This window comes from Salvia hispanica, chromosome 1 (assembly GCF_023119035.1).
Source record: "Salvia hispanica cultivar TCC Black 2014 chromosome 1, UniMelb_Shisp_WGS_1.0, whole genome shotgun sequence".
NCBI lineage: Eukaryota > Viridiplantae > Streptophyta > Magnoliopsida > Lamiales > Lamiaceae > Salvia > Salvia hispanica.
The window spans coordinates 52629397-52651991 of NC_062965.1; the positions used below are offsets into that span (position 1 = coordinate 52629397).

At 34.7% G+C, this 22595-nt stretch overlaps 2 protein-coding genes across 7 annotated transcripts; both read right to left on the minus strand.

Moving 5' to 3' along the window:
- Positions 1-165: 165 nt before the first annotated feature.
- LOC125201827 (protein GIGANTEA-like) lies at positions 166-7426 on the minus strand. 5 transcript variants are annotated; one of them, XM_048100086.1, is made up of 16 exons: positions 7272-7426; positions 6451-6497; positions 6173-6263; positions 5832-5903; positions 5638-5692; positions 5409-5551; positions 4910-5184; positions 4579-4634; positions 3834-4074; positions 3610-3760; positions 3155-3364; positions 1528-3054; positions 1348-1416; positions 974-1192; positions 789-881; positions 166-673 (listed from the first exon to the last, which is right to left on the minus strand). In XM_048100086.1, the coding sequence occupies exons 2-16, from the start codon at positions 6453-6455 to the stop codon at positions 368-370; spliced, it is 3513 nt and encodes a 1170-aa protein (XP_047956043.1). In that variant the 5' UTR covers positions 6456-6497; positions 7272-7426; the 3' UTR covers positions 166-367. The 5 variants fall into 5 exon arrangements, with proteins under 5 accessions (XP_047956043.1, XP_047956045.1, XP_047956046.1 ...); XM_048100088.1 differs by having other exon boundaries at positions 6173-6267; XM_048100089.1 differs by having other exon boundaries at positions 6173-6267; positions 6393-6497.
- A 5825-nt stretch (positions 7427-13251) lies between these two features.
- Positions 13252-17244, minus strand: LOC125202708 (UDP-rhamnose/UDP-galactose transporter 6-like). Of its 2 annotated transcripts, none has more exons than XM_048101154.1 (6): positions 17009-17244; positions 16050-16297; positions 15331-15515; positions 14639-14839; positions 14152-14313; positions 13252-13975 (listed from the first exon to the last, which is right to left on the minus strand). In XM_048101154.1, the coding sequence occupies exons 2-6, from the start codon at positions 16177-16179 to the stop codon at positions 13646-13648; spliced, it is 1008 nt and encodes a 335-aa protein (XP_047957111.1). In that variant the 5' UTR covers positions 16180-16297; positions 17009-17244; the 3' UTR covers positions 13252-13645. The 2 variants fall into 2 exon arrangements, with proteins under 2 accessions (XP_047957111.1, XP_047957112.1); XM_048101155.1 differs by having other exon boundaries at positions 16050-16308.
- Positions 17245-22595: the final 5351 nt, after the last annotated feature.

The following is a 22595-nucleotide window of genomic DNA, read 5'->3' on the forward strand; positions in this document are numbered from 1 at the left end:
TCAAATTAAGACTCCACATTTCCACTGTCTTCCACACACAAAAAAAATACTTAATTTGTTGGATATGAATTCATAACTCTTTGAAAGTGAGGTGATTATTGCCAAATAAAGTGTAAAAAAATCATTATTTACACACACACACACCAGAGAGAGAGAGAGAGAGAATGAGTTATCCAAACAATAAGAACTGATATGGATACATGGGAGTAGTCTAGAAAATTATTACAAGAAGAGTGAGTGGTAATATCTATTTTGCAGTCTGAGTCAGAGTTGTGTTTCTTTAGCTCAAACAAACATCAAACGATAATGGAACTTAGCCCCAACTATAGTACCTTTTGCTTCCTTTCATCAATTTCAGCCTCTACTTTCACACAGATATAGCACACCCTAATTCCTTCGCAGCCGAACCCACAAACTCGATGGGCAGCCCCGTTGCGAGCCGGCTGTGCGCTTCCCACGTCAAGCACTTCTCGATGTCAGCTTGCCAGTCAATGGTGCCTATCTTGTTCAAGTACTGCTGGTACCGCGGGTTGTGGATTATGTTCACATCCGGTGGTTTGGTCTTTGGCTTCAGTGAACCGTTGTGTAGGATTGCGCGGAGAACCGAGGTGCTGAGCGCGCGGACATGGGCGCTCGGGTGAGAAACGCAGCGAACTGTGGCTGGGAGGCGACACTGCAAAATAAATTACCCATGCTGTGATCAGAAACAAGTGTAGGAACACGTCGTTTTCTATGAATTCGCGTTTATGCATTGGACACGAGACGTGATGAAGAAGAGTTTTTAGTACCTTCAAGAGGTTTGAGAGGCCATCTACAACTGCTAATCCTGACTCTCCCCATTCAAGCACGGCTTGAACTGCTCTTGCCGTTACTTCCAGAAGCTGTTCGATATTTCAGGTAACGAAGAAGTGAGTAATACAACAAACGGGCATTATTTCTTAGAGATGGGAATTCCTATCCGAAGAAATTTTACCTCCAGCTGAGGTAAAGTGCATGCTTCTCCATCAACAAGCATCCCGTCCGTGGCACGGAGGAGGACGTCTGATGCACTAGCAAGAATTACTAGCGACTCTGCGGCCTCGTGATTCCTCATTAACTCGACAATCACTTTCACAATTCTCTGGTTGACTCTCCACATCTTTTGCCCAAGATCGTCGTCCTTAGCAATCCAAGGTTTCAATTCCCTCTCCGCCTGACAAACAAATAAAATCCAGGAAAGTGACTAAACAGATGGTATGTAATTGATAAAACAAACACAACTGAAATGCATATAATAACTATTGACTCTAGCGAAAGAGAGTTCACAATAAATTGAGAGCAGAAATTCAAGTAAAACAAAATCGGGACCTGAAGGACAACGGCTGTTGCAGCTTTTGCTGGTGATGCCGATACTACATTGCAGAGTGCAGCCACCACCTGTAAATTTTTTCAATGGAAACAAATAAACACTGTATTAGGCTTACAATCAAAGGGAGGCGAAAAAAAAGTACACAATTAGGAAAGGCGAACGAGAAGTTCAATTCATACCTGTCTCCATCCTTGCTGGGCAGACGTGCTCTCAGCACTGGGTTGTGTCTCAGGTGAAACAATCAGTTTGTGCCAAAGCAGTGAAACAACAGAAAAACATAGTTCTTGCTTTTCAGCAAGGACAGACCTCAGAAGAACATTCCCACTGCAATTAAATCCTATATGCCTATCCATCGTCAAGAAGTTGGCCAAATCCGAAGCATCTATAGGGAAATTTGCAATTCCTTTGTCCATTGAACATCTTCCAGCTTCGCCAGAATCATACTTCCTATGAATAACTAAATCTTCAGAACGAGGCAAGTTTTCACATGGTGACAAAGAGGGACGATCTGGTTCTGATTGGCGACAGCTACCACAATTTTTAAGCTTTTTACCATGAAAACATGAAGATATTTCCTTCAGTGATGGCGCATGGAGTAGGTGAGCCTCCAATGGCTCAGCTTTGTTGACTATAGACGCAACAACTTTGCTGTGAATATCAATCAGATTGAAGAGGGACGACGCCCTAGAATAAATTTCACTGTCCCACTTGCATCTCACCAGGGTGGAAAGAGCACGCATGCATGCCTTTGAACGTCTAAACAAATCAGAAACATGAGCTGCAACCATAGCGGCAGCCACTATTTCATTTGAACTGTAGCTCCAAGAAGTGCCAATCGAAGATGGTTTCAAAGAGAAAAGGGCCTCTAGGATTGCTAATATTCTGCGAGTGTGATCAACTGCTGAATCAATACCACTCTGCAACTGACTGGACAGGTCATTCACTTTCGCAGGCTTAGCAATGTCAGAAACATTTCTCGCACCTACGCCGTTACTTCCTTTTGAGATCAAAGGGAAGAGCTGGAGTTCACATGATAAGGCACAAACAGCAGCAATAACGTAAGAATCAAATGCTGCTACAGGCCCCTGTTTCTTGCACTGTTTATCAATTTCTGATTCCCTTTCCTTCCACCCGTCTTCACCTACATATTCAGAATGAGATTTTTCACCTTTGGGGCGCTTGCTGCTATTGGGCTGCGCTTCATGGCTGACACAGACAGTTAAGACAACAAAAAGAAGGCGGGAGGCAAGCTCTACAGAAGCACACGACTCTAAGAATAGTGCGTGAACCATTGTGCGAAGCTCCGCCACAGCAAGATTCTTGGATGCAGACCCAAAAATATATCTGGTCTTCCTAGTTTGTTCTCTAGAGGACTCAGGTGGGAATGTCCTTTGTAGAATTGCTTCAACGGTAGCAACAAATATTTTCATAAGACAGGTTTCGGATGGGCTTCCACGAGGAAGATATTCAAGTACTTTAAGAAGAGGAATGTACAAGTTCCATGATAGTACGGGAGGCTGCAGTGGTGTTGCGACTATGATATCTGGAAGATCAACTGCAGAAGAACTTAAAGGTATCAAACCGTAAGCAGCTTCCCATATCGTACAAATTCGCCATTCAACCTCTGGACCATGTGCACAAAGCATAGATACAATCCCTTGGGCAGTAGCTTCTACTGTAGCTTCTGCTGCTGGCAATTCTCGTTGCTGAAAATAATAAGCAGCTGCTGGTTAAAATGCACGAATGATTGACAAACAAAATTATGTCAAGATTACGGCCATTCTGAGCCTTTAGCAGATGAAGTACCTGCTTTCTTTCAGACGAAATATAACCACCTAGAGGCTGGTGCTGAAGTTCAATACCATCAACTTGTCTCAATGGGGGAAAAAGTAAAGCTGGTTGAGAAAGTATTCGGAAAAGTAAGGCAGCTGCAGCATCTGCAGCAATTCCAGCTCGCATAGACATCGCAATCCCAATTGCTCGTAGGAAATGCAAGTGCATCCAATTCCTTGGGAGCTGGATCATAATAGCAAACAATCAAGATTTTCATGCAGATTAATCAGAGACAGATCTTCCCATTTACAATAGACCTAGAGCTTTTTAAGTGCCAACATATCTATATTCAGATTAGTCACACATAAATCTTTTGACTTTATATCTAATATTCTTTGGATTGCAACTTCGCTCATTGATCCTATAATTTTCAATTGATTGTTAGAAGTTTGTAGATTGAGAGAAAGAGAAGAGTAAGTATAATATACCCTCATGCCTGTGGCATAGTCTTCTGCTGCTCGAAGAAGTTCCACTAGTTGTACAGCAGCATCAAGAGCATCTGGAGCCCAGGAGGGCGGAGCCTCTAGAAGTCCAAGAAGGAGCCTTTGGGTGGCACTTGGACTAGCAATTGCATAGTATCTAAAACCAGAAAGGAAAATTAACCTCATGATAGAATCCTTGTATCTACTAAAACACGAATACAGAAACAAACCTGTGAAAGAGACGTGCATAAGGTTCAAGTGCTGGCAGACCAGCGACTAGATGTTCATCCATAGGTGTTGTTGGAGGTGGAAGAAGAAGTGCAGGGACGGCGGCTGCAGTCAAAGTAGCAGTTTCATATCGAGCTACTTCCTCGTCACATACACTAAGTATAACTCCAGCGCCATTAGCAACGGCCCACCTCGGAGTTGATGGCATAAGCTGGGGATGCTTCCCAGATCCACGAGAAGTGGCTGAGATTATAAGTGGTAATAATTATTGTCAGGAAAATTGGTTGTGCTTCAGCTCTACTAAAACGTCAGAAAGACAAACCAGAGTTTCAAATAGCTGTAAATTTAGTATGGTAGTGAGCATTATAAAGAGCATTTAAGGTGCAAAAACAAAAATCTTACGGAGCATTATTTGATTTAATATGAGATAACACATTATTTTTCCATTGATGCTCTGCAGACATATCAATATTACTCCATAACAGATGTATCCAATCTGCTATAAAAAAATATTGTAGTGACACTTGCTTCCATAAATTACTAAACCAAACTTATGGTAATAAGCTCTTTTTCCAAATGATTTTGTGGAAAGTCCCAAACTTACCAAATCTGTCAAGCAATACGGCAGTGAATGTGATTAAGCTATTTATAATGCAAAACAGAAGAATTTCTGGCAACAAGAGTGACTTTATTTTTAATAGTTAAAAGAATGTTCAACATAGACTTGTTGATGAAAACACGACTTACCAGTAATAGGCGGTTTTAACTCTCCAGCAGCATATTTTCCCATAACACCACCGCACCTACAAAATATGTTGAAAAGAGTCAGACATTTATGTAGCTACCTTGGATGCAAACCAATTTAATTCAATAAAAGATGCATAATGAAAGGAGTACATGATCATGCATGCAAAATTTGCATATCGGGAAGAAATATTTTTAAAAATTTGAGGATACATAATAATGAGGTATACAGTCGCAATCTTTAGTTTCTTTCGAACAGTAAGGTGTAATTTCGAATTTGGATAATAATGTAATAAGTGCTGGCGTGCAACAGTCCATTCGTGGCACTACTTACCATCGAAAATAATCACTCCTTATACCAAGAGGTGTGGCAAGCAAAATATCAGTGATCCAGGGAGACAGTGGCCTCAAAGGTTTCCTCTCTGCCAGCGAGGAGGGTGAAGAAGAAGGCTCTCCATCTATTGACTTGCTAGTTGATGCATGATCTCCACTGCTACTTCTATCGGGTAAATTTTCATGGCGTTCCAATTTGTAAATTGGCCTGTTATAGTGGGTCAATATTCTTAGTATCTCACCACATGCAAGGGCCCACTGCTCCGAATACTCATTCTGCAATTAAAGATGATATAATCACTGCCATGTATCTTTTTGAATTTTGAGTATTTAAAATCAGTTCAAATATTAAAAAGAAAATAATGCCATCAGGAGACAATATAAAAGAAATACTAGCTGATAGTGGAGAGAAATCACACATACATCACATCAGTACATAAAAATGAAATCAAAGCAAATTCAGAGTAATAACAGGCAGTAAATTGGTAAACTCGTAGTACCTCGCTGTTTGGACAAAACAAGGAAATGAAAGAAGCAAATGGTGGACCACTTCTGTCATATTCAAGTGTGCAATCGATAATACATGAAATAATAGGAAGTAGAACAGCATGGCCATGCTCCGGATGGTGAAGAACAAAAGTAGCTGTAAAGAAGGAAAATAAAAGTTAAAAGGGAATCACGAAGCAACATGAACTTTATATAACAATTCAACCATTATATGAAAAATACCAAGAACATCGTCAAAAAGTCTGTTCTCCTTGGACGGATACCGGCTACGGATTAACTGCAAAACAAGCATTAAAATTTTATTAAGAAAATTTTGCTTCAGCAAACAAACAAACTGTAAGAAAAAAGAAAACGGTTTCCCCTTTAGGTTGTTTCTATTTAGATAACAATAACATGTCATAGTGAAAAGAAAATACCTCTGCTATGTCATCAGCAAATTGTTCTGAGGTGAACTGTCCGAAATATTCAACATATGCAGTAATTTGAGCCTACAATGAAGTTCATAATTCATTTAGGATGTTAGTATCTGAAAGGAAAAATATTCACAAACTTTAGAAACAAATATTACATGTATACGAGATCAATAGTTATAAAATAAATCGTAACAAATTATAATATGAATAAAATAGTGAAAATATCTGTTACCAAAAAGGGTTAATTAAACCATGCACTATTTATAACCCAAAAAGAGAAGAAAAATGAAAGACTGCAGCTTATCAGGATGTGGAGCCACAATTGTTTAATTTTGGAAATACACCTTTCGTTGTTCTGCATCTTGTGGAGGCGGCCAAAATAATGAAGAGAACTGCAAACTGTCGATCCACTTCTCATTTGATGTTGCCATAAACCTATCTATTTAAGCAAGGTGCAAGCAGTAAGTAAAGCAACGATTTCCATAAAAGCTCTACCAATCCAGGATCAACAGACTATAATTCAGCATTTTATGAATCCAAATTAAAAGGATAGCTCGTTCAAACATTGATTATGGATGCAACATAGCTCCAAGTTTAGAGTCAAATAGTGGAAGAAATTTACAGCATGCAAGCTTGCACACGAAATAATCTGAGTGTACAGAGTGTGCCCTGCAAGACCACAAAATCATGGAAGTTCGAATTAACCACTTTACGTGGGGGGTGGTCAAACCAGCTCAGAACCAACTTGATTATGTCAAAGAGTAAACCTCATCCAAATAGTCAAACTTTGGCACCTTAAGAAGAAGAAGAAGAAGAACGTAATTTTATCCACCAGAAATTAGAAAATTAAGCTCAACTGCACTTTTTTCTCTTATACTTAATCTTTGATTTTTATAAAGATTACATCTTACCAATTATGAATTAAACATACTTTCCTAAAAAACAGTATATAAACTAAAATGATTTATATAATCTGAGTTAAAACCCAAATAAGTTCAATTATGATGAGGATCCACATGTATAAATCTCCTCGTGTTCAATTATTTTCCTAATTAAGAAGCACTTATTATAACGAACATAATCAAATCCAAAGCTACTAAATACAAACTCTGTGCCAGCTGAGTTAAATAATTTCCTAAAATCCTCCAAAACTCAACACCTAAAAAATTACTGCATTTTTCTAGCCACAGTATAACAACTCCTTCACTTAATTTCTTTTCCCTTTCCCTTTAGGAATAAATCATCATCCTCAAAAGTAAATCTAAATTCTGAAGCAATCAAAACACAAGCTCTGCCTGAGCACAGTTCCGTAATTTTCCTCAATCATCCGATACCTAATCCTCTCAGGAAGCTTAAATCACAGCATTTTCTAGAGCTAAACAAATTTAAATCACAAATCACTAACACAAACAATACTAATTATGAAAGCAGAGACAGTCGCACCTGGATTGAGTGTTAAATCAGAGCGAAACAAGGGGAGTAATTACTGTATCCTGAGACGAAGAGGCTGCAGTTTCCGAGGTAGGATTTTTTGGGTGGAGAGAGATTAGAGAGAGAAAACAGAGAGAGAGGTTAGAGAGAGAAATGGGAGAGAGAATGAGATCTTTAACTGGAATCTCCCTTCTGCATACGTGGCTATGATATTTTCCTCATGCCTCAGCTAAGCCATGTGGCATGCCATGTACATCAATTAATCATGTCAATCACCATGCATGTCATCATCATGAGAATTAAATCCAATAGGTTGGAGATTCATCATTTAATAAATTAAATAAGACTGCTTCAAGAAACACTACCACCGTCTCACAATAAGTATCACATTTTGTCATTCTGGTTCGTCCCATAATAAGAGTCACATTCCACTTTTACCATAAATGGTAAGTATTCCACCAACCAATTCTACTCACACTTTTTATTATAAAATTAATATCTTGTATAAGTGAGACTCATAATCCACTAACTTATTCAACCCACTTTTCTTTATGTTTCTAAAACTCGTGTTCGCACTAAATGTAACACTTAATGTTGGACGAAGGTAGTAAGATTTAAAAATCGACTATGTAGTGCAGCACTTCTCCTCTATTCAATAGATTGGAGATTCTAGTCGTCGTGGTGTAAATGAGAATACTAAAAATATCTACTAAGATTTTAAAGCAACAAGCAAAATTTTTCTCATGCAATAGAACTTTTTTATTCCAATACTAAAAATATACTATATTTTAATTTGTGTAATAATATACTATGATAGAGAAAATTTTAGATGTTATTTTGATGGATATTAAATCATAACTTGAGCACATTTATAAGTTGTACAGAGTGTATACTTTCTTTATTAATACTTATTATACTCCGTTATCATCAAGTTCGAAATTATTCCCACAATATTTAATTTTTTGAGAGTTGAGACTTGAGAGCACCTGAGCACTAAATTGATTTTGATAATTTATTACAAAATCAAACTACGACCTCGACAATCAACATATATTGTTTGTTAATTTGTTTCCAAGAAAATCTAAAACATTTTTCACAAAAAAAATAACCTATAACTAAATTAATTAGCTAAATGACGTCTTTAATGGAGTACTATTACTTATTAAATAAATGAAATGTATATGTAACTAAACTAACTAAATAACTTCTTTCGATGTTTGGTCAGTTTGTGCATAGTTGGTTTATGTCTATATACTTTCAGCCAAATAGTTTGGTAAACAATAGTGTCAAATATCTAATAAATTAAAAAAAGCAAACCATGTTGTCAACTTGTATTTCCCATCTTTTTTCCTAAATCATATAGATATATACGTGATGCTAAATTATTGTTTTTAAGAGAAAAAAAGCGTAAGTACTTTTGAATTTATAGTTATAAATAATACTTCGTATAGTTTTAATTATAGGTGATCAAATATAATCGTATACGCAATGGGGAATGTGATCAAATGAAAACTCTAAATATTGTGCAAACTCAAAACCATGATCTGGACCATTGAAAAATGTCAACGGATCACAAAAAACATCAACAGGAAAATGTCAACAGAATTTCAACATTGGTCAATGATTGATGCTGTGTTGATATTGTGTTGATACTGTGTTGACATTAAAATCTTGAAATTTTGCACTGTGTTGATATTGTATTGAAATTGTGTTGAAACTGTGTTGATGAGTTTTGAGTTTGTACAATATATAAGTTCGCATTTTATCACTACCAAGTGATGGATGGTTACTAATGTAAATAAATATTGTGGGAACTAACCAGGTCCATTAATATTCCTCACTATATGTCGGAAAATATATCTAATTGTTTTATTTAAATTAGGTTTACCATAAGGTCCATAACAGCATGGTGTGTCTCACACATAACTGAAAAACTAAAGGAGTTTTAAATCTTGAAAGTGGTTATTAAGTAAAAGGTAGAAAATAAATAATATTCTGAGTATGAAAATAAGAAGATATTCCACATCTTTCGCAAGTGTTATTGGGTTGACTTAAAATCCACTAATTTTTATTTTAATGTGCCAGTGCAATTATATAAGTTTCATTTTGATTTGACTTTCTTTGATACTATGCATGGATGTGTCATGTGTAGTGTGAGTAATTGTTCTTCATATATTGGTATTTTTTGATTTGTTTCATTGATGGTTTAATATACATAAATCTCAATTTGCAATTTGCAATTTGCACAGTGTTTGAAGCACTCTCTTGCTCCAATTTTAAGTAGATTGCAATCATTGTACTTTTACTTTTAATCGTTTTCATGATCCAAGCGTCGCGTGTAACATTTTTCTTCGTTGATACACTTGAATTCAAATATCCGAAGAACCAGAAGTGTAATAAGTCGTGAGACAATAAATAAGTAATATAAGCAAATATTTATACGAAATCGCCCCACCTTAAAATAATTGAATTTCAAATTCAATCAGTATCCAATGATCTATCAGCCGAAATACAAATCCTAGCCTTGATCTATTTCATGTTCGTGGAGTAACATTTTTCGTCGTTGATACGTGCTTAATTTCGAATATTCCAAGAATCCACTCAAATATATTCACCTTAATTAAAAAAAAAAGAAAAAAAAAAGAGATGAAAGAGTAGCTGTAGATAGATATATAAACATGTAAAAAGGAATAGTTTGGCCTAGTGGTGGGTGTCCATGTCGGGAAACACGGGCAGCAGCTGCCCGAGGCAAAAAGCCTAGCGAGCCAATGAGAATTCGGTGGCTGCGATTGAAACGGGCAGCTCAAAATATCTGGTCACTACTCCTTGGATATTTTCGCATCCAATAGGGATTAAGCTTTAGATATAAAAGAATATTTCTTTATTTTAATTACGAGTTTTTAATCCATAATAATAATTACGAAGACGTGGCTCAACCAAATTCTTGTTTTATATCTTCATAGTATCATTTCTGATCTGATTATTTATTTCCTTTTTTCCTTTCCCAACTTGCCCATAGGCTGGTGGGACCCACTCTCATGGGTATGCTTCATGTCTATGATGCTTTTCTACACTACATGCATGTGTATATATGTATGTATGGGGTTATGCATGTATGCTCTATCATCATAGTTTTATGTGATTATTACATGTCACGAGCAACCAAATATTTGAGCATGCACTATACTAATATGTAAAGAATATATATTTATTTTTGAAGAGTCTTGTGACACATGGTGGCTTTGAGTCGTAATTCGATGGACGGGTCGAGACTTGGGCGTTGAGTCGTAATTCGATGGCTAGGTCGAGACTTGGGAGTTGAGTCTGTAATCCCATAATGACATTAGAATTATAGATATATATGTCATGGATTCACACACGTATACTTTATGATTAGATCTTTGTGCGAGTTTTTGTTATATTTTTTGGATGAAAACCGTTGTGCATTCATAATCGTGAGCAATGCATTACTGTCACGTGCAAATATAATGTTCATGTGAGTAGTCGTATTTAATGCCACGTGGTTCAATGACACATTCGTTAAAGCTAAAGATTAAATTTTAGACCTTACCCCTTTTCATACTAGTCACACTATCAAAAAATACTATAGAGTTTACCACAGTCCCAAATGAGAATCCTTAACTTATATACTTGGCCTTAGTAATGGACAATGTAGATTTTAATGTAAAATTGATAAAATAGAAAGAGTTATGAGAGAAAGAATTGATTGGAAGTATTCTGAAAAATGAAATTTGCAAAGAAAAATCTACCCTAAATACTAAATAAATAGATAGTATTACTAATTTTGGTGAACGAACTAAAATTGACATTAGTTCATCACCCCACGGAAAATCATAATCTTAAGATATGGTAAAATATGAAATTAACCTATCTGAAAATTTATAACATGAATAAGTTTCAAGCCCAAAAATAAAGAAAATAAAAATAGAGAAATGGACATGCCTTTAAATAATTATTTTCTCCCACTTTCGTGGGTTTGCGGTGGAAATATAATACTGTCACCCAAAAATATTTTTATTTGGTGGGGGAGGGGGGGTGCAGACCTTTACAATGTAATGTATAAATATATCAATGTCCTAATCATATAATTAATAAATTAATCAATCGAAATTTGCTTTTTATAATTCCTAAAACTCAATATATACTAAGTTAATTTTTAATGTAATTAAACATAAAATCTATATTTACAACTAGACCCTATATCAAATATAAAATGTAATTAGCCCCAATATTTTAACCTTGTGACATATGATTTTCATAGTCAGAAATTAATTGCGTGTAGTAATTGTATAATGTCTCATAGTAAAAAATCACATATTATAATAATATATATGCTTGTGTTAGAAAAGGTATATACCTCGTGAGTCATAATCCATGAAAGTAACGTTACTTTATTTTATCCAATCTAACATTTTTATCTTTCTCGTGATAACGATGAAAAAAATGTTACGTTACAATGCATATTAACTATATTTCAATCTTTAATTATGTCCGAAGTGAGATAGTATTATTTAATGTTTGGAACAGAAGAAATCTTAGTAAGTATAGTTTCTCGAAGTTTCCTTAATGATGTCATTGAACACGTAATGTTATCCAACACTCAATTGTTTAAGTTATTGCAAGAATTATCATAGTACTATAAATTATTTGATAGATTGTTTTATTAGGCTTCTCAAAACTTTACAAATTAAAAATAATTAAAGTAATATTATAAATAATGTAATCTCTAGTACCCACACCCAAATGTTGCGTGCTAGCTAGGTCGGCTCGGACCTTCCTGACTCCCCCGACCCATGGGTCATATCCACAATCTGTTGTATAGAAGTTACATTTGTTATAAATCAAAATTACATAACAATCGTGAAAATTATCGTTAATATAACCAAAAGTTATTATGATTATACATAAAACAAAGAGAAATCAATTCAGAATCGAGAGTCACGAGATCCTTCCGAGTCCGATCCGGTCCGACAACACACTGTGAGTGAGTCCTCACAGGAGTGTGACTCTATATAAATTTGAGAAAATGATTTCTATTTTGAGCTATACAAGGTATCACAAGTTGTTAAGTTATCGTCCCACCAATAAAGTGACACTTTACAACAATGTATTAACATCAAAAAACATAGTAGTAGAAAAGAATCATCTTTATTTTATTGGGGCCACAAGGCCAAGCTTTTGGAACAATCTGGAATGAAAATGGGTCATGGAATAAAGGGTCGTTTCATTTTTATATAGTTAAAATTTGTCAACTACGTAAAATAAAAAATAAAATCAAAAAAATTTGTGTGTCAATTTATCATTGATAGTTACTCTATTAATTACCAAGTAGGAGTAGCATGAAACACTAATTTAATAGGAAAGAAAATCTAGGACCGTCCAATGCCCACGTGGCGCAACCAAAGCCGTCGATGGTGTCATTGTCGGAGCTGTGTGGGACCCATGCTAACTGAACTAGTGGACAAGTTTTGGTCGGTTTGAAATTTGAAAGCATGACAATATTCTATTTGTATGATGTGATTTAGCACTAAACTAAACTAATTAATTACATTTAAGAAGTAGACTACCCTATGATTCTATGAACATATGATGTGTTGTGATGAGGGTTCAACATTATTTCAAATAATTAAAAACCTTCGAATGCAAAAATATTTTGGGCTTTCTTGGAAGAAGATTGTGAATATGAAAAATGGGTTCAAATTAAATCCCAAGCCTACCCCTTTTAATTATAGAAAACCAATTCATAGCCCAAAAAAACTAAAAGAATTAAATAGAAAAGATATTCTTCCACTCTTGGAGCTATGAAAGGAGACTAAACAATTATGTGTAAAAATAATGTAATCAATATAAAGTATGAAGGTTTCGAGAAAAATGTCCTACAAGTAATTTTGCATAATTTATCATAGTTTTGGTATTAATTAAGGGTAGAATTGAAACATTGATAATAATTTGAGATGTAGTAGTATTCGACTCTGTAAATATATCAGCATATTTAAAAAGCAATCAACAATTCTCAAAATACAATAAAAGGGGCAAAAAATCTCTCTTGGTTTCTTACACATTACAACGTGAAACTCATACAAATTTTACATGAAAACATAATGCACAATAGGCCTTACAACACCAGTAAAATAATCACCCCTTCTGATATAAACGACACTATAAATTATGAGGAATTAATGTCACTATTTATCAGAAATACAAAATTTCCTGTTCTTGTTTAATCCTCAGTTGTGCTTTTGTATGAGCAGACTCTACTAAGGACCAATTTTGGAGTTTCCACTGTATCTAGAGTCAGACCATAAAAGAATCGCGGAGTGAGCTAACCTTTTTTCGTGTGCTAACATGTAGACTGTTCGAGAGCCTTACACCTTTTCATCGGCTTCAGAAGATTCTGGCGACCCTCCGTGCTTCTGCTGACCGTTTCTAGGCATTGAGTGGCTGCGTCGTTCTTTGCCACCGGGTTTTGATGAGGCATTGCCATACCAGACCATCCCAATGACGGCAATGATCATGCCAACCACCACTTGTATGTTCAGACCCTCTTTCCCGAAGAATAGGAAGCCGAGGATCAGCACAAGGATAGTCTTCATGTGGCCGAGGACTTGGAAGGAAACGGCAGTAAATCTGCCTATGCAGATGAACTGGCTGAGATTCGTTCCCACTGCAATAGAACATGACAGGATCAAGAACACCTGAAAAGGAAAATATTAAGGTTATATTGTATGTTGACTCAGTTTGGCAATGTTTTACAGCCTTCACCACCCTGAGGCGAAGTGATCCAGACATGCAACAATTTTCATGGCAAGTTGGTAGGGAAAATTGACAACAATAAAGAACAACAAATGGACAAGGCTGTGGGGATACTTACGAGAGATGGAAGATGAAATTGAAACTCATCAATTCTCTTGCTTGTCAACCAATAGTCTAGAAACGGGCCTAACAACAATAGTGATCCAGCCTGGGCTGGGGCCGTGTGGCCCAGTAGATTGAAGGAAGTAAGGGAATACTTCCTTTGGAGGTAATGAACATACTGCAAATACAAATCACAATCATATAATTGTCAAATAATGCATACAAAAAGAGCACAAAATAGTTATCGGGTATCGGCACAGACAGAGATTGACATTCTGTAAAACTGGAAGCATATTATAGCACTCAAGGGCATATTTCACTCGACATGTAACTCACTACAATTTAAGAGTAAAGTATAACTGTTGCAGTAGAATGTGACGATTTCACAAACCAAGTATACGTAGGTAGTCACTTTCTTGCTCAAATCCATACATCTAAGAAGAAATATGATACTACTTAGAAAGAAAGTATGGCATTACGATAGTGAATAAAGTGAAACTTACATACTGTTGCAGTGCTGTACTCCAGACTGCAATAAATGCAGCAGCAAATCCTTTGGCATTAACACTCACATCAGTAACTGTGCAGACTGCAACACCCAGGAGAACAATCAAGATGCTGAGCTTTGTGTCTCTTGAATACCGGATCTTGTCAAACACGACTTCCAACAAGCAGGAGACAGGTATCATAGTCAGTTTTGCGATCTGAAAGTATGCAAGAGAAGCAAGAATTATTGATCTAGTGAATGATAAATTTTCACTAAGGATGAACGGCGAACATATTCACGTCCATATAATCCACAGATACACCCGAACTACTAGGTACCCAAATTATTTTTAATAGCAAAACATTAAAATACCCCAAATTCATCTCCTCTCCCTTTTCAACTCCACAGCCCACCATCATCAGATTCATCACTCCTACTCTGCCATCCACCATCCCTTTGACCCAAACAACCCAATAGCTGGATCAATTTTGTCTCATAATGAGAACATTGAGAAGAAAAACAAATACACTAAGATCACCCAACCGCCACCAGAAACAGGTGCAGATTGCGGCCAGAATCAAGAGATGAATTCAGGGTAATTTAGTCATTAGCATCAAAATTATAACTATAAAATTGGTCAGGGTGTATTCATAAATCTTAAGGACAAATATACACACCCATGAAAGAATTTCATCAATAAATAAATACCTGGTAGAATCCCACTGAATTCCACATTAAGCTGACATTCATCCCAACAATGGAAAAATTTGCAAAGAAGATAAACTTAAGAAGCTCCGAGTACGGTAGATGAGAAGGTTGAATGTAACCTAACCATCTTAGAACAACCGTCATCAAGGTTGTGGTAGCAAAATGCAAACCAGTTAAAGTTGTTGCTGCACAAGTGGAACTAGTTAAGTACCTTGCATTATAATGGAACCACAATAAACAGAAACTGAAAAGTTGAAGCATTTTCCATAAAATTCACCATTAAAACCAGAAAATATCATTGTTATAGTTCAGCTAGGCTACCTCCTTGTTTTAATTCGTGGCGAAAACATAGTTGCTATCTGTTTATCACTTGTTTCTTCATAGAGAGTGCAATTTTTGTTTGAAATTATCAAGATGAATAACATTGTCTATAACTTCTAAACTAGAGACAAAAGTAGCTTCGGAGCAGGACTATTAATAAAATTCAGTAGCAAGAAGGAACATTCCTCTTCCTTTTTACACCCAAGGAATCCACAGAAGTTAATAATCGAAATCATACATCATTATCCTAAGAACATAAGCTACAGAAATCACTAACAAATGTTCATGAGAATATGCATGTCTCAAGCGATAGTTAAATTTTGATCACGAATGTGCATGCTAAGCCCAACCAATGCAAAATGGAAATAATTGCTCTTGATAAATGACTGAAATTATACCAAAGCTGAAGCCGTAAGTAGCCATTAGTGCTTTGTTGACGATTATGATCCCAACTGAAGTGACTACATTGAACATCCATGCTGCTGCATCAACTGCAGCCTTCTTATCAGCTTTGCTTGTTGATGGCATCTTGTTTTCTTTTATATTTCCCTTCTTCGTGTCGCAAGGGGCCGATATTTACCCTGATAGGACCATAAAGTAGCAACAAGACCACCGCATCCAACCAAAGATCTTTCCACTAAATATCCTGTATGGTCACTGTTTCAGTCAGAAGGTCTAAGCCAACTATTAAACATTTCATTGATATAATTACCCCAATGTAAAAGCTGCAACAAATTAAACAGATTCAGCATAAATAAATCTCAGAAAACAATTTTCTGAGCTAAAAAACAGCTATAGAATAAGTACCCAGTTGGACACATTTTCTACTACTACTATAGTGTATCAATGAAAAAATATATATATAGCCATGGTTGTATGCAGCAGTTTTTAATTCCATACTTGATCAATCTAGAAATTTATAAGACAATAATGGAACAGAATTTTAAAAAAAAATCCAAATCTTAGTGATGAAAAAGTATTTATCACATAAATCAGATCACCAAATCAATCGCCATCTAAAACTCCAAACTGGTAACACAATCCTAAATCGATTAGCAAATCAAGAAGAATTTAAACTCTCATCTTCAACACAGATGCCTAGATTCACATATGAAGCACAAAACATCAACCATTTTCCGCAATTCAAATTCATTCAAATGCCACCACCATCAGATCTAACGTCCCAATCCCAAAACCCTTAAATTCTCCCAGATCGCATTCAGTCCCGCAAAAACACGCCAAAATCACAGATCTAACATCAAATTCAGCTGAAACGGAAGCAAAATCCAACTCCGCATCACTTGAAAAATCACCACGGATCAAAATGCAGTTAAAAAAATTGGAAAACTAAATTTACCCCTTTGGAATTCTGCAACGGAATTAGAAGGGCGAAATTGAGCTCTCCACCAGATCCTCACGACTCTTGAATTAATAATGGGCGAACGTGTTTGCATGTGATGTATATATGCAAGTGTACGTATAGGTGTATGTAACTGCGTGTTGATGAGAGTAGAAATCGAGCCAAGTACAGAGTGAATGAATGTTAATTTGGGGGAAAATGAGATTTGTGTTTTTAGGGTTTGACCACTGAATTATATGAACATGTAAATGCAAGTTAAACACATCTTTTTCTTCTCTACTCCAAAAATCATGCTAATTAAATTAATAATATTCCAGATCTGTTAAGTTAATATTCAATTTCTTTAAAAATGATTCAATTTCATTCCATTCATGAAAATTGGATCACAATTTACTTTTTCGGCCATCTACAAATACTTTCAAAATACTATTATACGGAAAACATAACTCTCAAATTCGACGATGAATCTAATATTACGTGTAACAAAATTAAGAGATTGGTGGTATAAGAAAAGCATTTATTTTGTCAACTAAATTAATTATGGCACCTGAAATGTCACTCTCAAAGTAGTAATGTAATTTATGAATTGGGTTTTAAATTTATGAATGAGATTTTCTTTCTCAATATGATCAATTAGGTTCAAATACTTTGACTTAATTACACATATTCCTTTTAGGCTGTGAAATTTAAGCCAATAACGAGTATTCGATGCATTAGATATTTATGGAGTTCGGCTAATATTTGAAATTTCAAATTTAAGTTACTTATTACTCCCTCCGTCCCACAAAGATTGTCCCATTTTTCCATTTTCGTCCGTCCCACAAAGTTTGTCCCATTTCCTTTTTACCATTTTTGGTAGTGGACCTCCATATTCCACTAACTTATTCCTACTCACATTTTATTATAAAACTAATACTTTAAAAGTAGGACCCAAATCCCACCAACTTTTTCAACTCACTTTTCATTACATTTCTTAAAACTCGTGCCAGGTCAAAGTGGGACTATCTTTGTGGGACGGAGGGAGTAATTACCAAAGGAATAAAATTAAACTCAAAGTCTAAGCAATTGGAAGATCGTGTGAAATCATACAAGTAGTATTTTTTACTCAAAGGAATAAAATTAACTCAAAGTCTATAATCTTAAAATCATACAAATGTTGTATGGAAATATATTTGGAGATATATATTTTTTAGATATAACATTTATTAGTCCAATTCTCACTTAATTTGATTTATTCACTTAATATGTTTATCAGCTGATCAACCACTTATATCCTATCTATGTATATATAAATATCGTTGTTGGTAAATTTCCATTTATAATTAAGAAAATAATTACTTATAAATATAAACGATTCTGTAATATAACAACTTAAGCTAAAGTCTTATTAATTGCAAAACTTTTATTATACTTATTTCTTTAAATCGGTCATTTACCTTTTTCTTAAGAAATAATTTAATGTTATTGTTATACGCAATAAATAAGGAAACTATTTAATGTAATTAGGTGAGTTGAACCGTAATTAGACCACTAAGTGACCACTAACTGCTTTGGTTTTGACCATTAATCCGATTATAAATGCATCAAATCAATATACTACTACTATTATTGATTTGATTATGTGCCAAACTAGTAATCAATTTATTTCAACTCCCATTTCAGAAATTGAGTAATTTTGAAATAATTTTATTTTTTAAAATTATCATATCTTTATTGAAAGAATTTAGATATTATATATGTAGTCGCGCGATATAAATATGTAGATTGATTATTCTGCGAATTTTTTTTCTTTTAAATAGTAAATACTATAATGTGTTTAGCAAATTTATGATATGATGTGATCTTATATCATAAAAACACATAGAATGAATTTAAAACTTTTTCTATATTACGTTAACTCCCTGAAATAATGCAACATTTATCTTGATATACAATTTTCACATAACTTTCCAACAGATCTGTATGTATAAATTAAAAATATGATATGTCATACAACTTTCGAAACGTTAAAATCACAGCAATGATTTCATGGTGATTTAATTATTGGAACAATTACATGTTTAGTCAAATTTTGATTTGTGTGTCTTTTAAATTTCAAACAAATCACAATCTTTAAAAATTCATAATTTGCTCGTATAGATGAATAGTGTCGCAAACGTGTATTATTGTGAGTCGTGACTATCCAGATGTCTGAATAATGCTATTTTGGGACTGAAAACTAAAAACTGAATAAAAATAAAATAAATTTAGTTAGATGAGACAATCGGAAATTTTGAAAGTCGATGATTCGTCGTTTAAATTTTAAAGGGTTATTGGCATCTAATATCATAAAACTTTCAAAAAGTTGGATTTTTCCACGAACTTTAAAATTGACAAATAATATCACGAACTTTACCCCGTGTTTATTTTTTTCCACGAATAAAAAAATTCATGTTATTTTAATAGATTGAAAAACAATTTTGGAGGGTGTGCTTTAAGAAAAACTATCTTCAAAAATTGAAAAACTTGAAACTTTCAAAATTGTTGTCGAGAAATTACGAAAAAAAATCGGTATCATAATATTATTTTTGGGAATTTTTTCATTAGTGGGAAAAAACAAACACGGGGTAAAGTTCGTGATATTATTTGCCAATTTTAAAGTTCGGGGAAAAATCCAACTTTTTGAAAGTTTCATGATATTAGATGTCAATATCCCAATTTTAAAATACGCTAGACAAACTCATTTCATAATTAAATAGGCAATTAACCATTTCTACAATTCGAATAACATCCATAAAATAAAATAAAAACAACTCATAAATCTGCATAATCTGAAGGGTGATAAGGAGAGAACATTTCAGAAAAAAACCAATTCTTCCTCATTGGATTGTTCCCTATATCTCTACATATCTTATCGTTGCAATGCAGCTGCAGCATCACACCAACGCAAGCCCTCTTGTAGTTTTCGCGGCTGTAGCAATGCGCGTTCGCCTCCCATCTCCTCACGTTCGCCTCCATCTCCACCACCGGAGGCAGCCGGAACTTCCTCGCTAGGAAATGCGCCAGCCACTTGCTCCTCATCTCGAACGTGAACAATGTTGCCGGGCTCTTCGAGTATCCTAGGATCGCGAGCTGCGGGATCCTAGGATGTATGCATTCCCTGTTACAAAATGTCTGTAGTGACATAATTTTTGAAGAATTGTCCTAAATAAAATCGTGACATCTTGTGACAGGTAACTATGTCACATTTGAACAAATTAGATAAATACAATATAAGTTCATTGTATTTTTAAGTTTGGGCTATAGTTCAATAGCGGTCCGGCCCATAAAAATAGGCCCAAAAACATGTAACAATGCCAAATCGGTTGGTTACCTATAAAAGGGAGCTGAGGATCCAGTGATGCCAAAAACAGTTGCTGGTTTTTGTAATTTAAATTAGAATATAATTCATAATAGAAATATTTTGAAATAAATAGAATACGTTAAAAATAAATAGAATCTAATACTTTTGAAATTCTAGAATCTAAGATGTGTTCGGTTTCCAAGATAAAATAATACAAGATACAATCTAGGATTGAGTTGTGAGATTATTTTAGTCAAAGGGGGTTAGCTATGACTAATTATCCCATGATTATCCATCTAGGATTGAGTTGTGAGGTTAAATCTCATGAACCAAACGCACTACAAATTTAATCCCGAATACAATCTTGCAAACCGAACACCCCCTAACAGTACAAAAATAGTAGTGAAATAAGTTGTGAGATTATTTAGTTGGACGGGTTTGTTAAAATATGATCCATAATGTCTTCTCAATGTCTCCCATGTCGATCAATATCTTCAAAGTATTCACTGTTGAATTTGGAATAAGTCCATAATAAAGAGGTAAAAAAATACTCCTTTTAACAAATACTACTATGAAGAAAATCATGTATGCATACAGAGAAAAATACTAGTGAAAGTCTCAACTGCATTTCAGATTCTTTTGGCACTGACTACATGAACTCATTCTGTACTCGAGCTGTAAGTTGTATCCTTCGATTCCAATAAAATAATACTATCAACCTTATGCCCATTATTAAAACTCACAAGCAAACGGACATTGTTATATGATCAATTCTAGTTAGTGGATACTACTATACTAATATAGGGGGCACATAGTAAAATGCATGTGACATGTGATATGCATCAGAAATAAATTAGTGAAATCGAGATTTTTTTGTTAATATTGATAGAAAAATTAAACAATCCCTAAAAATATTCAAGTTTTCCTAGTTATTAGTGAATCTGTTGTTTCAAGAGCAATCAGAAAGGAGTAATAGAGAGACTTTTATACAATTGGGAAGAAAATACACACAACAAAATAAAGGAGTAAGAGACTTTGTATACAATTGGGAAGAAAATACACACAACAAACTATCTTTGGGAATCATATAATTAAATCAAACATGTTTTCCAATAAAATGCACTAAAAGAATCAAGAAAAGGGCATACTACATTAAATAATGCACTTTTATTTGAAATCATCTCAGAATTTGCAGTTGTTATTCATGATAACATAAACATTTCTTCTTTTGAACTTTACTTTATCATATACTCCCTCCGTTCCATAGTAATGAAGGCAAAACTTTTCGGCATGGAGATTAAGAAAAATTGTGTTAGGTGAGTTATGTAAAGAGAGAATAAAGTGGAAAATGAAAAAGGTAGAGAGATGGAGATAGAAAAAAGTAAGAGAGAGTAAAGTAGGTGTGGAAAAATGTGTTGACTTTTACTAAAAAGGGAAATGACTCTATTACTATGGAACGGACGGAAATGGAAAAACGCCCCTATTACTATGGAACGAAGGGAGTACTTAACTACCCACTCAAAATCATATGCCATTCAAGATGTTCAGAGAGTAATATTTATGAAAAATTTACGGTCAAAACGCTAGAAATTTTAACTAATCAAGAATTATGCGTTTACAAACTTATTTCAAATGGGGTCCATGTTTCAACAGTGTACAAATTTTAGAGCTCAGAATATCTTGGATGAAGTTAGAATTAAACAACACATTTAACTTTCACATTTCAACAACCTATTTTTTTTCATAAAAGAGGCCTATGTTTTGTATGCGACTATACTTTTTCATGTCTATCTCTCTCTTCTCTCATACACTCAAACACACACGCACACAAAAAAAAACACAAAGCGACGCGTTTCTTTTTCGTACACGTTTAGGAAAAATGATACTATAAAATTATTAGAGTGGAGAAAGCTAAAAGCAAGAGAGAGAATAATATAAATAAGACTGGAACATATAAATGTTTGGAACGCGCCTCCCTCCCACAGCCGCGGCTCAGCTATAGTGGATGCTCAAGTTGTATAAATGTTTGGAATATACGTTTCAAAATGAATCAGCTATATATATCTCATCAATCATAAAATTAAGCTGAACAAATTAAGATCTATATATCACATCTATATTCAAACTAAGCGAGGTTATAATGAATAGAAAGGCATCAAACAAAGCATGTAAAGGAATTTATGAAAAACTATTAAAGTGAATAATATTTATGTCTATAATATTTAGACTCCCCACAGCAATTAGTCGGAATACCACTTATTC